This window comes from Harmonia axyridis, chromosome 5, assembly GCF_914767665.1.
Source record: "Harmonia axyridis chromosome 5, icHarAxyr1.1, whole genome shotgun sequence".
Lineage (NCBI taxonomy): Eukaryota > Metazoa > Arthropoda > Insecta > Coleoptera > Coccinellidae > Harmonia > Harmonia axyridis.
The window spans coordinates 16,536,357-16,552,255 of NC_059505.1; the positions used below are offsets into that span (position 1 = coordinate 16,536,357).

Here is a 15,899-nt window from a genome sequence, read left to right on the forward strand (position 1 = left end):
GCGTCATCAATTAATCGTTTCATTTTGAAAACCCAGTAGAGTTCTCATTGATTTTTTAAAGTCAGTACATACCTCTTTCTTCTAGTACCTATTCGATTTCAAAATCTCGTTCAAATAAATTCATTCATACCGAAGTTATCAGGTTTCTTCAATTTAAGGAAGATCAAAATATCACAAAAACGGTTTTAAGTTTTAAGCATATGAAATCTCGAACAAAGTTGAACTCATTTAGTTCATACAATCTGAAAAACAGGGGTTTTAAAAGAAAAATTATATGTTTAGTCATTTACGCCTTTTGAGAACACCCTTTGTATTTCCAAACACTTATGGTAACGTGTTGAAAATTTCAGCCCTCATCTGTAATAAGTAAGTGTCGCGTCAATGTTGAAACACTCTGCAATTGACAACTAATGACAGTTTGCCGAACGAGGAGAATTTCTTGAAAACTGAATATTTGTTTATTCCTTTGAACCAGTTCAGATATTCGAATGATATTTGGTGCGTTTCAAGAGTAGTTACGGCGCATTTATTGACCTGCAATTAAGGATTTTATGTTCATGATTGATGCACATACGGGTAATGATATATTGCTCCTAACAAAATCATTGTATTCCAATGACATATTTCAAGGTTGTTCAACTTATTTCAAGGTAAAATATTCTTTTAATTCCTCGTCCAATACTTCGATATGACCGCAGTAGTTCAGGTTTAGACATGCCTTGTAACCGACATTTCTTTTTGAGCATTGAGCAAAACTTGACAGTTGTTGTCACCAAAAATTACAATACCTTTGAAAACAAACGTAATTATAATCTCCAAGGACACCAGAAAACGACGCTCAACAATTTTTTCTGATTTTATTGTCAAGTGCTAGTTAGACAGCTTTTATCGTGAAAATGAGTCGCTTTGGAAGCGATTCTTTGTCTAATATTGATCTGGCGATTGAGAAAAGTATACCGTATAATACCCTCAGAACTTATACTTCAATATGGAAACAGTTTATGACATTCTGCAAAGCAAAGAACTATGAGCTTATGGAAAACACAACTTTAGAACAACCAAACCTAATTCTGAAAGATTGGGCGTGGAATAAGAAGAAGGAAAACGGTGAAAATTACAAAGAACTAGTTGTGAAGACAATGTGAAACACCGTTGCAAAAAAAATGCAAGAAATGTATTTTGTGAAGTGGAAAATAATTTTTGACCCATTTAAAGACATTATCTTTAAGTCTTGTAGGGAAGCTCGTAATGCGAAAAGAAGGAATTTGCAGACGTGTGCAAATAAAAGTGCAGCTCTGCTTCATTGAAATTGGATGAGTATTATCCAATGGTTTCATTATGGGATGAAAACACTCCAGCAGGACTCCAACGGAAATTTTACCATATCGCTTCAGTGGAACTTGCCTGGAGAGGTGGAGAAGCAGTAAACTGCAAAGTTCATTATTTTAAAGAGGAAGTGGATAATTCTGGGATAAAAACAGGTAGAATACACATTTTTTTAAATAACTGATTTTCAAAAATCCAACTTTTTAGGAAGAGTAGAATATAATCCTCTCTTCAATAAAACGGCACAGGGTGGAGAAAAAAAAATGGCCGAAAGTAAATGGCTGGTCCCTAACACGAAGAACCCAACCTTTTGTCCAGTCCGCCTATTTAAAATTCTGATGGTTAAAGTTCATCTATAATAACAACTGATAGATTATTCTTAACGATTAACCCATTATGGAACAAAGAACTTTCAAGTGGATGGTACAAAAACACTCCAGTGGAAAAAAATAAACTTTCGAAATGGACTAAAGAAGCGGCAGAGAAGGCAGGATTGAATACAAAAGGAATTAAAATAACAAACCACTCTATGCGGTCGACAGCAGTCAGTAACTTAGCTAAAGCAGGGGTAGGTGAACAACAATTAATTAAAATTACTGGCCACAGTTCAGCCAACTCAATTAAACCTTATCTGAAATGGATAATGAGCACTACTCCAACATCATAAACACCCTTAGAAGTGACGCCTCAGAACCTCCAGCTAAAAAGCAGAAAACAGAAGATCCTGCAGTCACTTCTCCCGCTTCTCACTCAACAGATTACATTAATGATGTACCTACACCCCACATCTTCAATGAATCAACAAAAGTTTCAAACAATACCCCTACCGTGTACCAAAATTGCAATTTATATTTCAATTGTACCATAAATAATTAAATTTGTAGTATTTTGGATGAAATAAAATTGAGTATCTGTTTTTCAGTTTTCAAATTAATACCTATACATAAGTAATGCATGCAGAATAATCTGTTACTCAGGAAATAGTCTTGTCAAATACCTTTCGGGCATCTAATTTCTCCTGTGAATAAAATCGAAAAAACACATTGCAAAGTAATATTTTTTGACAAAAAATTCCGATTCTATTCGGTAAAATTAGATGCCCTTATGATATTACTTACGAATATTTCCCTCCTGTCAAAAATTCTATGTATATGGAGAACAATTATTGAAAATTACAGCGATAATTGCATTGTAGGAAGCGAAACAGCACTGCGATAATTGTTCTGTTCATAGATGCATAGTTTCTATGCATCTTACACAGTTCGAATCTATGCCAATTCCATTCTACATCAGTTTGACAAGTGATGTAACAGTTTATTCGGGAAATATTCCCCCGAATTACACTCGTGCATCAAAATGACCGGATAATTTTGCATTCCAGCCCGTTTTCTTTGAAAAACTGCATGAGTTCATTTTCATTTTTGGAGAAAGAGCCCGACACCGAAGGTGGGGGGCTCATCAAGTGCATCAAAATTACCGATAACATGCAAAATTATCGGTAATTTTGATGCACTTGTGCAATTACTTACGATAATGCAACATATTCAAAAAACGTGTGCCAATCAATCGCACACAATACTCTACATGGAAGAATCACTAGCTAATTAGTTGACTAATTCCAGTAAAATTTCAATTCTGATACCATTGTAATCGATGCCAACATTTTGAACACAGGTGAACATGTCTTACGTTGTCATAAGCCTTTGATTAAATCAGCGTAGACATCCTTGCCTATAAGGCGCCTCTCTATCGTTACACGTTACATGAAGGGATATTAATTAGGTATATCGTTCCATTAAACATGCAGGCAAAATGATACCTCTCTTGTGGCAAGTGCATTGCAAAACCCGAACTATGATTTGCTTAACTCCTCTTCAGATTGTCTGTTTTAGGTTTATATTTTTGTGAAAACTTCAATGAGTTTTTTGAAACTGTCAACATTAGATATAGAAAGGAACAGGCAGCAGCCTAATGGAAAAATTGTCACCAGTTAATTCTTCTGAAACTTTCGTATGTTGCCGATTTTGAGTCGAGCTTGAATAAGCGGTATCACTCAAAGTTGTCACTATAACATTCTTTTTTTATAAATTTTTTAAATTGGACAAAGTTTGATTTATTCACATAAACAGGAATGAGATATCTGGCTTGACATTGAACATGAAACGTAAAATCATATTCCTGAAAAATCATATAGACAGTCAAGCACATGACTCATTTAATAATGAAACAACAATAAAATGAATGAATCCGAAATGCTCTAATAAATGAAAATAAAAAGGAGAGCGAATAAATTCCTTATATGTATTGGAATTGAGTAAAAGTTCTCTTGTCGAAATTTCAGATTAGATATAGCCTTCCAAATCATATCGCCATTATTTCCCAATATATCGCAACAATTTATTATTTTGTTCATCCACTAATCTATTGACTGGATAAGCTACATCCTTCAATTTTTCTCATAAGAAAATGTATGTAAGGATTTGGAGATCGAGAAGACAACAAGTCCACCTTGACCTATCCATCTCTTTGGAAAAGAATTGTGAAGTTCTCACTTCTAAACCAAATGAGGTCCAGCCTCATCATGTTGAAACTATATTCCTGTAATAATGCCTTGTGGCATGATGAGTAATATATTTTGTAAGAAGTCAAGATAAACATAACATTTTTGGCGGACTGAGCCTCGTCTATTTCTCTTACACATAACAAATACACGAACATAATATCAGCATATTCTCCATTTGCCGTATTGGTCATTTTGATAATTCCAAAATTTTATAATACCGCATAAGTAATAACTATCTTAAGTTTTCGTTTTCATCATAGAAAATGACCATACAATATGTTCCGAGGAATTCATATTTTGTCTTTGAGCATATTTTCTTCAGCTTTATATTGTTTTTCCACTACTGAATTATTCATTATTGCAATGTTTTCGAGGAGATTTTTACTCTATATTCATTCACGATTCTCACGAGATACCTCAATTTTTTGAACTTTGTCCAATTTCAAAAATTCATAAGAAAAGAGAAGATAAGAAAAAATGTTAGATGTGACTTTGAGTGATAACGCGTAATGAGGCTGATTTCATGATTTTTTCTAAATCTAAACAATGATTTTAAATTCGATATTCAAAGTGATATTTCCAACCTGACTATTTCAAATGAGGAAGAACGAGTCCGGTCCTGGAAAATTGAAATGATTAATATTTCTCTGAATGGACTTCCGCATGTGTCATTAATATACCATGTTTAAAAAAATTTTGCCGATAAGTTTGGTTCTGATGATGGTTTCATTATTTTCAGGAAAATTCAAACTCACCCTCTAGCTTTCTTGGTTTTTTTGTTGTCAATCCGTACTCACATAGTCCTACTTCACCCCTGATAAGGGTATGTAGAGTAACTCATGAGACACCTTGCATATTTCTTTTAGAATTACAATAATCAAAAGTAACGAAACAATTGTATTGGATCTGACACGATTAACGAATAAAATGTGATAATATGAAGTAATCGTCATCGAAATACCGGTAACCATAATTATATGGCACTCACAAAAGTTTACAAAATGAAATGTCAATGAAAATTCTTTAAATGCTATATCAGAGACATTGTTAATGAACTACAGTTTACGCAAAGTAAGACCAGTTGTACGAATTGGAATCAATGGAACCAGTTTATGATTAACAAATATCATGCAAGTTCGATCGAATATCGACACGCCCATACGAATCAGCTGTTTTATGTAGATTGAGTATAAAAGTGTGAATAATTTTTAACGAGGTATCACTTGAAGATCATCATTCAAAGTATCAGTCAACAATGGCAGCTAAAGTAAGTACACATATATTTCCGTTTGCAATTAAGAGTTCAAAAACCCTAATATGCGATCATTATATCGTTGATTTGAATACAATATTCTTTTATTTATAGATCGTAGTTCTTTTCGCCGCTTTGGCTTACGCTAATGCTGGATATTTGGGACTCCCAGCGGCAGTTTCGACTTACTCTGCTCCAGCTCTATCTTATGCCGCCCCAGCAGTAACAGCAGTTCATGCTGCTCCAGTAGCTTCTTCATACTCGTACACAAACAAAATCCAATCAGCACCTGTTGCATATGCTGCCCCTGCTATCTCATACGCCGCCCCAGCTGTAGCTGCCGTTCATGCCGCTCCAGTAGCCATCGCTAAGACCCTTCCAGCAGCCACTTCTTACTCTTACACCAACAGAATTTCACAATCTGCCTATGCTGCCCCAGTTGCCACCTACGCTGCTGCTGCTCCAGTAATCAAATCTTATGCTACCTCCTATGCCGCTGCTCCAGCAATCTCATACTCTGCTCCAGCAATCTCATACTCTGCTCCAGCAATCTCATACTCTGCTCCAGTAGCCAGCTATTCTGCTATCCATGCTGCCCCAGTTGCCACCTACGCCGCCGCTGCTCCAGTTGTCAGGGCCCAAGGTGTGTCAGTCCACCCATCTTCAGCCCTTTCTTATGCTGGCCCAGCACTCACCTCCTACGCTGCCCCAGCTATCACATCCTACGCTGCTCCAGCTATCACCTCCTACGCTGCTCCATCTTTCACCTCCTACGCTTCCCCAGCTATCACTTCCTATGCTGCTCCAGCTTTGGCTTATTCCCAGAAACTCCATCTTTAAATTTCCGACTGAAGACAAATATGTGGTTCATCAAATTGATGACCGTGATACCTTATTATTTTTTTTATGTAAATAACTTAAAATAAATCGAAAAATAATATTTGTCTTTCATTATTCTGAAAGGTCATCATACTGACAAAATTAATTCATAAAATCAAAGATCTGAGTGAATCTGCTGCTATCAAAAACGATGGTGATATTGTAAGAATGTCGGTTTAATGTTCCTGCTAAGGTGTTTTCGAAGATAAAGCTTAGGTTTCAGTAATTATTTTAGTTTTCAATTATTCTATAGAAGTGTTTTGAGTTTGCTTAGAAGCCCAAAAAAAAATCAGATAAAAACAGTGAGAAGAATGCTTATACTTTTCTAGTATATCTCGAAACATATTAGGCCAATTGAAAAGTACCCGGTCTGATGCACAGATGGCGGTGCTAGTATTAAATCCATATGATTTTTTGTTAGAACCAACCTTCAAACGATACGTGTCAAAATTTGACAGCAGTCCGACCATTAGTTTGTGTGATATTGCGTTGTGAGTATAGCTACTTTAGTTATTGAAAAAAAAAAGGAAAAAAAAAAGGATTACGTGTGCTGGTAAAATATTGCTTTTTGAAGGGAAAAAATAGTGTTGAAGCAAAATCTTGGCTTGATGAAGAATTTCAGGGGTCTGCATCTAGAAAATCAACCATCATTAATTGGTATGCTGAGCTTAAACGTGGTGAAATGAGCAACGAAGACGGCGAACGCAGTGGACGCTCAAAAGAGGCTGTCACCGGCGTAAAAATCAAAAAAGTTCTCAAAATAACTTCAAATGGCCGTAAAGTGAAAAGCAGACTTTTGAAGATATCATCTGAATGTGTACATCATATCATTCACGAATATTTGTACATGAGAAAACTGTGTGCAAAATGGGTGCCGCACGAGCTCACAATTGATCAAAAGCAACAACGTCTTAATGATTCGGAGCAGTGTTTGAAGCTGCAATATACCTGAATTTTTGCGTCGATATATGACAATGGATGAAACATGGCTCCATCATTTCACTCCGAAGTCCAATCAGCTGAGTGGACCGTACACGATGAACCCAATCCAAAGCGAGGAAAAACACAACAGTCAGCTGGCAAGGTTATGGCATCAGTATTCTGGAATGCGCAAGGTATAATATTGATTGATTCCTCCAAAACGGCCAGACCATCAACAGCGATTATTATATAGCGTTATTGGATAGGTTAAAGGATGAAATCATTAAAATACGGCCCAATTTGAAGAAAAAAAAGGTGCTTTTTTATCAAGACAATGTGACGTGTCACAAATCAATGAAAACAATGGCAAAATTACATGAATTGGTTCTCGAATTGCTTCTGCATCCACCGTATCCGTTAGATCTGGCCCCCCATTGCCGAAACTGAAGCATATTTTGAAGCGAAAGACAAATCGTACTACAAAAATGGTATCGACAAGTTGAAAGATCCCTATAATCGTTGTATCGCGCTCGAAGGCAACTATGTTTAATAATAAAATCGAATTTTGCCAAAAAATGTATTTTACCATGATAGACCGGGGACTTTTCGATTGGCCTGTTAGTTTGGTAAGAGGTTATCAAGAATCATGAAACATCCCCTGTATATCAATTATGTACGGTTATAAACTGAAATTCAAACTAGCATATTGGGAATACTGCTACACTCCGTATTCATAATTTATATGGAATCAGATATCGAAAGAACTTCAAACGATAACAAATATGAACCTGTTAACTTCTGAATTGAGTTATTTATGCACAACGATTGAATGACTATCACAGTGATAGGATCAAAAGGATATGCTGCTCATCACATCCAAATACACAAATTTAGCCATTGCAGGGATTGTTTCTCTACATGAATAAAATTGGTTTAGCATAATCGATTTTACTTCAACCAAAATTCCAAATGTATCAATAGAAACTATATAAATATAAAAAGTGGACTACAGGATCACTTGATCCTATGTGATTGTAACATTTTGACACTTGATTAATTTAGTCTAACCTGAAAAATTACTCAAATGGAACATCTGGTTGACTGCATTATCGAATCAACCCGGGAAAGGAAAAATGGTGTTTATTTATTCAATACTTTTTTCGACTTTCCAAAGCCTCTGGTATATTTCTAGCTTAGAGCTTTAACGATTAGGAGAATTGGTTGTTTTTTGCATAGGCTATGTTACTGAGCCCCAATGCCTTTCAAGATTACCAATGTTAATTTTTCACCAGCGAATGGTTAGACTGTCTCCCGTAATCAGATTATTCATTTCCTGGCACAGGACTCGATTCGCAATCTTCGTCTTAGGTGTAGGGATTCCTACCCACTAAGGCAACCGTCTGTAACGTCCTAAATACCAAGAAAGATTTATAAGAAGAAATGGGAAAATTTTCGGAAATGGTTTATGAATCTCTTTCTGACTTAATGATTCATTTTTTAATATGTTCAATTTTTTTGAATGAATTTCGATAATTCAATTCTATTTTGAATGAGTTTTCTTTCTATTCAATTCAAATATATATATTTTTTAATTTTTTTCATTCATTATCATTTACCTATATCATGCGAATTAATTCAATAAAATGTTCGAAAGAAAAATTATCTCCATCTGAAGCAACAACCCTTGAAGTCCTGAAACCTATGATATAGGGGTGGGTGATATAAGACATAAGTACAGATCTTTCTGTAAGTGTAATGATTCACTTCTTGTGCATAATGAATCAATGCATTACTTGGAGATTAACAGATAGGCTTCCACAATAATTTATAATATAGTCAATAGAGATATCGCTGGAGATGATCTAAAATCTAAACTAAGTTTGTTTCAGCTACCAGAAATCTAATAAATATGGTACCTGGACTGATGAGTTTAGCTGACTCTTGAACACGACAAATACTATTTAGCCATAAGAAATCTGTTACCTATTTCCAGCGTCAGCACTCTGATTATTGAACATTTTTGTAACACACATTTACTGTGGGAGTTAAAAACTTTCATAGAAGACAATCTTTATTTTACACCATCAATTAGGTAAGCTGCACTGTCGAATGAATCAGCAAAAAAATTGTGACTGTCATTCTGTATGACATGAATGAATGGCGTCATAAGTCAAATTTTTATGCCATAAGGTATCTAATTCTTCTTCTTCTTCGGGTGCATATTCGTCCCGAATATTGGCGATCATCCTGGATATGATAACTTTATTCACGGCCGCTCTGAATAACTCGGTATCTAATTAAAAACTAAAATTGGTCTTTTATAGCCTTTTGCTTGGAATCATTCACTAACGGATTATACACTGTGTCCGTAAAATATGGAACAAATTCATTTTTAGCTAAACAGACCATTTTAAGAAATAATCCTGAAACATATCGATTTTTTATTTCAATTTACCGTATTTTAAAATAATAATCTAATATACAGGGTGAATTACTTTCGAGTAATGACGTCACCGTCATTTTTTATAAATGGAACAGCCACCTTTTGTCTCAATTTTCGGATTACTCTAGCTCAGCTGATTCCAAAAATGTATCACATGTTGATTTCAATTGGTAGAGGGTGGACAAAAATACAATAGTCTGCTCATAAAGTAACGCGTAACATTCTTTATTAGTTAAATTAAAAATATTATCAAAAATACTTATTGTTTAGCGGCAATTGGTTTTAATGTAACACCCTGTAGTATGTTACATTTTTAGATTAATAAAAATGAGCTGTTTCAAAACATGTTTGGTACTTGTGGTCAAGCAGACAGAATATGAAAGAAATTATTTCTTATCAATTTAAAAAAACAATGTCGTCTAGTTTTTTGTGAAATGTCATTATTTGTTTATTGCCGCTAGACAATAAGTATTTTTGATAATATTGTTAATTTAATTAATAAAGAATGTCTAGCGGTAATAAACAAATAATGACATTTCACAAAAAACTAGACGACTTTATTTTTTTTAAATTGATAAGAAATAATTTCTTTCATATTCTGAAATTTACCTAGGTAATGGTCAACCATTACCTAGGTAAATTTCATCGGTTGTCTCACTTACGAGTGTAAATTATTTTAAGTTAAAATTTTGGTCTGCGTTTGACGAAAGTCGATATACTGTCTTTTAATAAAGGCAGTTACTTTATAAAATTTCACAATATCCAGACTTGGTTTTTTTTACAAACTATTTTCATCATAGAATATATGAACCATAAGGTGTACCAAATTTAGGAATTTCCTTAAACTGAGCTGAAAATAAGTATTTCCAGTTTTCTCGGTTTTACCTCTTTAGCATTACATCAATAAATAAAATGAGAATATTGCTTTTCTAATTTTCCTTCAGACTTTTTATGGTAGCGAATTTAAACTGGCTTCACTAGCTTCTGCTAATATTTATTGGGGCAGAATATCATCCGATGCATCCAATTTAATACACAGATCAAATTTGATTTGATTATGTATTCATATACACACATGAATGACGGACGTAATTCATCAACATGTCGTTACCATATAGTAATCTCATCATTGGCGTTAGTTGGTCGTTCGGAACACAGATATACAGGGTGATTCCGGAGAAGACCGTCAGATTTCAGGAGAAGTTTACACTAGTCAAGGCAGTTTCGAATCAATGTTTGGGTTATGGTTGGGGGCCTTTATTGAGAGTCTACAGGGTGATTTGCCCGATTCGACCGATTTTTCTTATTTTCATAATTTTGGTAAGGCTTTATTAATGTTGATGAAATTTTCAGTGTAGAACAATATGATTGTCTACTTTCAATAATTCCAACGCCTTCTCATTGGGAATTATGATGAGTTCAAATTAAATTTGAAGGTTGAAAAAACACCCTGAACATTCCGTTCTCAAAAATTCGCTCTCTGCTTCTGGTTCTACCATAAGTTTACATTACTGGAGCATTTTTATTGTTTTTTGGCACACGTCCAGTTTTCCTAGAACATTTTTTTAAGGATGAACTATATCGTTATTTCGCTCCAAGGCAGTGAGAATATTCTGAACTAGATATTAAAGCTGTATCGTACAATGATACAAAGCTCTTCCGAATGATAAAAAATAGTTTTTATCAAATTGAAAATTTTTCATGAAACTTAAATCTCAATTTGAATCAAGTTCGTTAAGATCCATGGTTACCATTACAGTGAACCACAGAATGAGAATAATAAATAAACAATCTGTTACAAGAAGTGTATTTTAACATGCCCCAATTATTTACTCCTGCGGTATATGCAGATTTGATTTTTTTTTTATGATTTTTGTAACGGAAATGAAGCCAAAATGGAATACCAAACACGATTTCCCAACCGACGTCAACCACATAAAGGTACTTTTGAACAAGTATTCCATTATTCTAAAGAACATGGGCAATATCCTAGTAAGGCATAGCACATTGATAAAATAGGCCTACTCAAAATGAAATTTTCAATCAAATTGTTGAACGGGTGTAGGAGGAACCGTCTATTAGTCAAATTAGTTCCGAATTAGGAATTTGAGGTTGAAATTAGAAGTATAGAACAACTATTTGAGGAATTTCGAGGAATGTAATATCTTAAAGCAAAATCAATCCCTCATCAGAGGGTCAATTGGAAATTTAATAAAAAGGTCCCGAATATGTATTTGAAAAAGAGGGAATCATTTCGACCATTCTATGTAAATTTTGTGTTAATCCTTAGTTTTGCCTTTCATAATATGTTTCGAATGTTTATTCTGTATTAGTTGTTGTAGATTTTTTGGTTTACGTAGGTACGTATAAAGATATTTTCTGGATTAAATGATTTTCTCTATTTCAGTATCGTAATAAGTTCATTACAGTTCTAAAAACAGTGCTGTAATGAACTCATTACAGCATCGTTTTCAGTTATATTTTTCGGTTTATGATTGTCTATATTGACTTCCAATCCTATCAAATTTCAACAAACGTCAATAATTGTCTAAATAATATAATTCGGATAAAGTGAAATGATTTGCAACATTAATCGCAATTTCTCTTGATTCTGGTGGTGTTAAATCGATTTCTTTAGACATAACTAACGAATTTAATGAGTAATTGTAAATAATTTCAAAATTCTAAACGTACGATTCATATCCAAATTCCATAATCTGTCAATGTTCGTAACAGTCACACCAGCTGCAATGATACAATACAAATGTCACTAGGATATTCAATCTAAATTTTTCATTGAATTTCGACAATATTTCACGAAACTTGACTGAAATAGAGAAAATATCGTCTAATAATCGTTGCAGAAGGCAATTCCAACAATCATGCGTTCGAAATTTCGCATTCGTGTTAGAATAGGAGCCCATTTTGCAACTTGTTTTAGAATATACTATTAAGTTACCGTTTGATATTTGCGTGCAAAAAAAGCACTTGCTCTTTTTTGTCCGCATATGCGTGCGGAAAAGAAATAGGAGATTTTCACACACACCGAATGGCAAATTGATCCTTTGCAATTCAACAAAATTACGTTTTTCATACACCGTTGTAAAGAGCCTTCCAAGACCTTTCGAATGAAGTATCACTCAACCTCTCTTCCCTATTCAATTCTGAAGGGATGGAGCGCCGTCTCTCAGGAGGTTGCTCGTTCAAGCCTCGAATATACGTCGAAAGATGTCCCCCAAACAAAATAATTCGACGTGTTTCGGGAAATTTTTCCAATCACTATCAGATAAGAAATACACGGGGTGGCTCGTCTGAGACGGAACACCCTGTATATAGAATGGAGCACTGTTTTCTTGGTCATACCATCACGTGAAAACCCCTCAACCCATTTTATTGATTTTTTTTTAACTCCTATTCCTTTCCAGAATAAAGTTAAGGAAGAAAGATTTCGAAAATTTTCCTGGAAAACTGGAAAAATCAAGAAAACTAAAGAACATTTCAACATTATCAAATTAATAACTGTTATTCTCTGAATTAGATCTAAGGAAACAATTAATTCTGTTAAATCCGGAGACCTTGGTGGCCACCAAATATTTTAATTATCTGATGATTATCATAGATAGGCACTTAGATGATTTACCATGCGTGAAACTGAAACTTTTGATGATTTTTATAGTTTGATAAGAAATTTTTGAAAACTTGGGCTATATAGATATACATATAATTATATGTTTATATTTATTTTGAATTTTTTTGATCACTTTAAATATTATTTTTCGGCAACCGTCCGGGAAGTGCTCACTTCCCGGACGCTTTTTCTCTGAGAAAGTAGCATTTTTCGGCCTACTCAGGAAAGTACGTACTTCCCGGACTAGGCCGGAAAACAAGCATGTCGACGTTATTTGCTGACAATGGTGGACAACATCACAAAATTTAAGAGACACGGTGGCTGGAAGTCTACTGATGTGGCTGAAGGATATATAGACCCGTATATAGATAATTCAATTGAAGACAAAATTAAAATTGCCAAGACCATTCAAAAATCATCAGAAGGAAACAATCGATGTGAAACGGAAACTTTGCCGTCTTGTTCTGGCTTCAACAAAAGGAATTTAAATATCGCAGGCATTTCAAACAAATTGAATCCTTTCACTATTAGTTATTGCTCGAATCTTAATATAAATATTGATATAAATGAGAATTAGAATGTTTCTGCTAATATGTGGTATTTTCTATTCTGTTTAATTTAAATAAGAATTAAAATGAATATAAAAGAAATGTGTCGTCTCATCGATTTGTTATTCTATACGGTTGCCGAAAATAGTTTTTTTTGGAAAATAGTTTTTTTTGGAAAATAGTTTTTTTTGGACTCACAGACTTCCAGGATTCACTTACGCTCGTCCTGAAATTTTGTCTATTCATCCAAAAAAACCCTATTTTCCGGACTTGTTGCGTAAATTACTATTCTCTAATTATGTGACTAATCCGTTCGTTTTTCCACATCTTGTAGAACAAAACAGCGCTGAATATCGCAGATTAGCAATAAATATTGAATACGAGAAGGTCATTTGCCTCAATAATCAAGAAGCATCAACATCATTTTGTGATATGAATCACACTATATATTCTTCATGTATATTTTCGTAATTATTTTTTATGAAATTATTTGATTTTGTTACTTCTTTTTATCAATCAATCGAGTTGTACTGCAAGTGTCATATTTTCTGCTATGATTAAAGCCCCAAATTGAAACTTGGTTCACACCGATTATTCAACGTGATAAGTCTGTTGTTTATATTAACAAAGTCAATCATCTGATCTTTCTTGGTTGAATGTTTCTGATGTATACATGTATGTATGTATATCGTCTTTATTTCCAGCTAAACTTACATCAATCAAAGAAAAAAAAATACAATTGATATACGTGTTAAGCAAGAAATATGGCGAAGTCCAGATGTGTCCCCTAGGAGACTCCCTGATCCACTCAGCCATTGAATTGAGAGTGCTCCAATCTGAACAATAAGAGAAAATTAAGAAAAAGAGAAAGAAAAAAAATTGATACCACATTCTTATTCATGTACAAGCAAAACATTCCCCCTTCTGTATCCGGGATAGAGAGGCATTCATCGCATGATTGCACTGACAATTATTCCTTATTACATTTCTTGAAAGCTGCTCTAGATTATTATTATTATTATTTGTACTGGGGGGGGTTTTGAGCTGCTCTAGATAGTTTAATTGAAGATTCAGGGTTACTATTGAAGAATCTTGTAATATTGAAAGAGAAACCTCTTTCAAACATCGAGGTTTTATGATATGTGGGAGTGATTTTTCCCCTGAACCTAATGTTGAGATTATGTACGTGCGTTCGTTTCTTATAAAAGTAAGGTGGGCGCTGGAAAAAACAATGTCTCTGTAAAAGCATGCACAATGCAGTTTTATCCTTTCTTCCATACTCAAACATCCTGCCTCCCTGAGTAGTGGTGAAACTGATTCGAACTTCCTCACACCATAAATCAGTCTCAGATATGCATTTTGAATCATTTGAATTATTTTCGTATCATAATAAGAGAGACAGTTATATACTCGTGAAATAAATTAAAGGATCAAAATAAAATTCGAAATTTTTAGTGGTTTTTCAAATGGCTGTATCACAATGGTCGTATCTCAATTTGAAATGAAGCTTTTTGAAGCTTGAAGTTTATAGTTTAGAGATCTCATTATGAAAAAAATTTTCAAGCAACGTGTACCGCTCAATTCTAATGAATACAGTATCTAAAATTCCTGCGAAATTTTTTCAGCTTTCATTTTTGGCCCACAGACTTGAAAATTTTTTTTCCACCTTAACCATTATATGGATGAGATAACTTGTTCATTCAGGTTCAATATCCTTTTTTCAAAATTTCGATACGAGCATTTCTCTCTGAAATATCGAACTCTGAATTGAAAAGTACCTTCTTGTCTTTAACCATCAATATCTCACCAGTCAATGTACGCACAGAAAATTTAGGGGATGTTTTCAAATCTTGAATGAATTCTCTACAAGAAGTAGCTATGGTTATTTCGGAAAAAATTTCTGCGTTCTCTACATTAATTTTAAAAGTTGATAAAAAAAGGGCTTTTTGAGGCTTTTTGGATAATCAAACGCTGAATTGAAAATATCGAAAAAACCATCAATGTTGAGTGTGCGTTTTACAGTTCAATATCACCACAAAAATTTCAGAGAATTTCAATTCAATCCATGAAGCGGTTTTTTGTTTCATTCGATCGAATTTTCAAAAAATTAAAGGAGTAATCTCATCCATATAGTGGTTAACTTGGAAAAAAGTTTTCAAGTCTATGGGCCAAAAATAAAACCTGAAAAAATTTCGCAAAAATTTTAGACATTTTATTCATTAGGATTGAGCGGTACACGTTGCTTGAAAAATTTTGTCATCATGAGATCTCTAATCTATAAACTTCAAGCTTCTTTTCAAATTGAGATACGACCATTGTTATCGAAAATACATCCAATT

The 15,899-nt window shown here is 34.0% G+C and overlaps 2 protein-coding genes across 11 annotated transcripts in view; one reads left to right on the forward strand and one right to left on the reverse strand.

The window, feature by feature from the left end:
* Positions 1-15,899, reverse strand: part of LOC123679837 (rap guanine nucleotide exchange factor 4) — a 697,170-nt gene that overhangs the window by 540,292 nt on the left and 140,979 nt on the right. The window lies entirely within an intron of this gene.
* LOC123679848 (cuticle protein 16.5-like) lies at positions 5,002-6,079 on the forward strand. 2 transcript variants are annotated; one of them, XM_045617380.1, is made up of 3 exons: positions 5,002-5,156; positions 5,256-5,650; positions 5,693-6,079. In XM_045617380.1, exons 1-3 carry the CDS (start codon positions 5,145-5,147, stop codon positions 5,979-5,981), a joined length of 696 nt encoding a protein of 231 aa, XP_045473336.1. In that variant the 5' UTR covers positions 5,002-5,144; the 3' UTR covers positions 5,982-6,079. The 2 variants fall into 2 exon arrangements, with proteins under 2 accessions (XP_045473336.1, XP_045473335.1); XM_045617379.1 differs by having other exon boundaries at positions 5,256-6,079.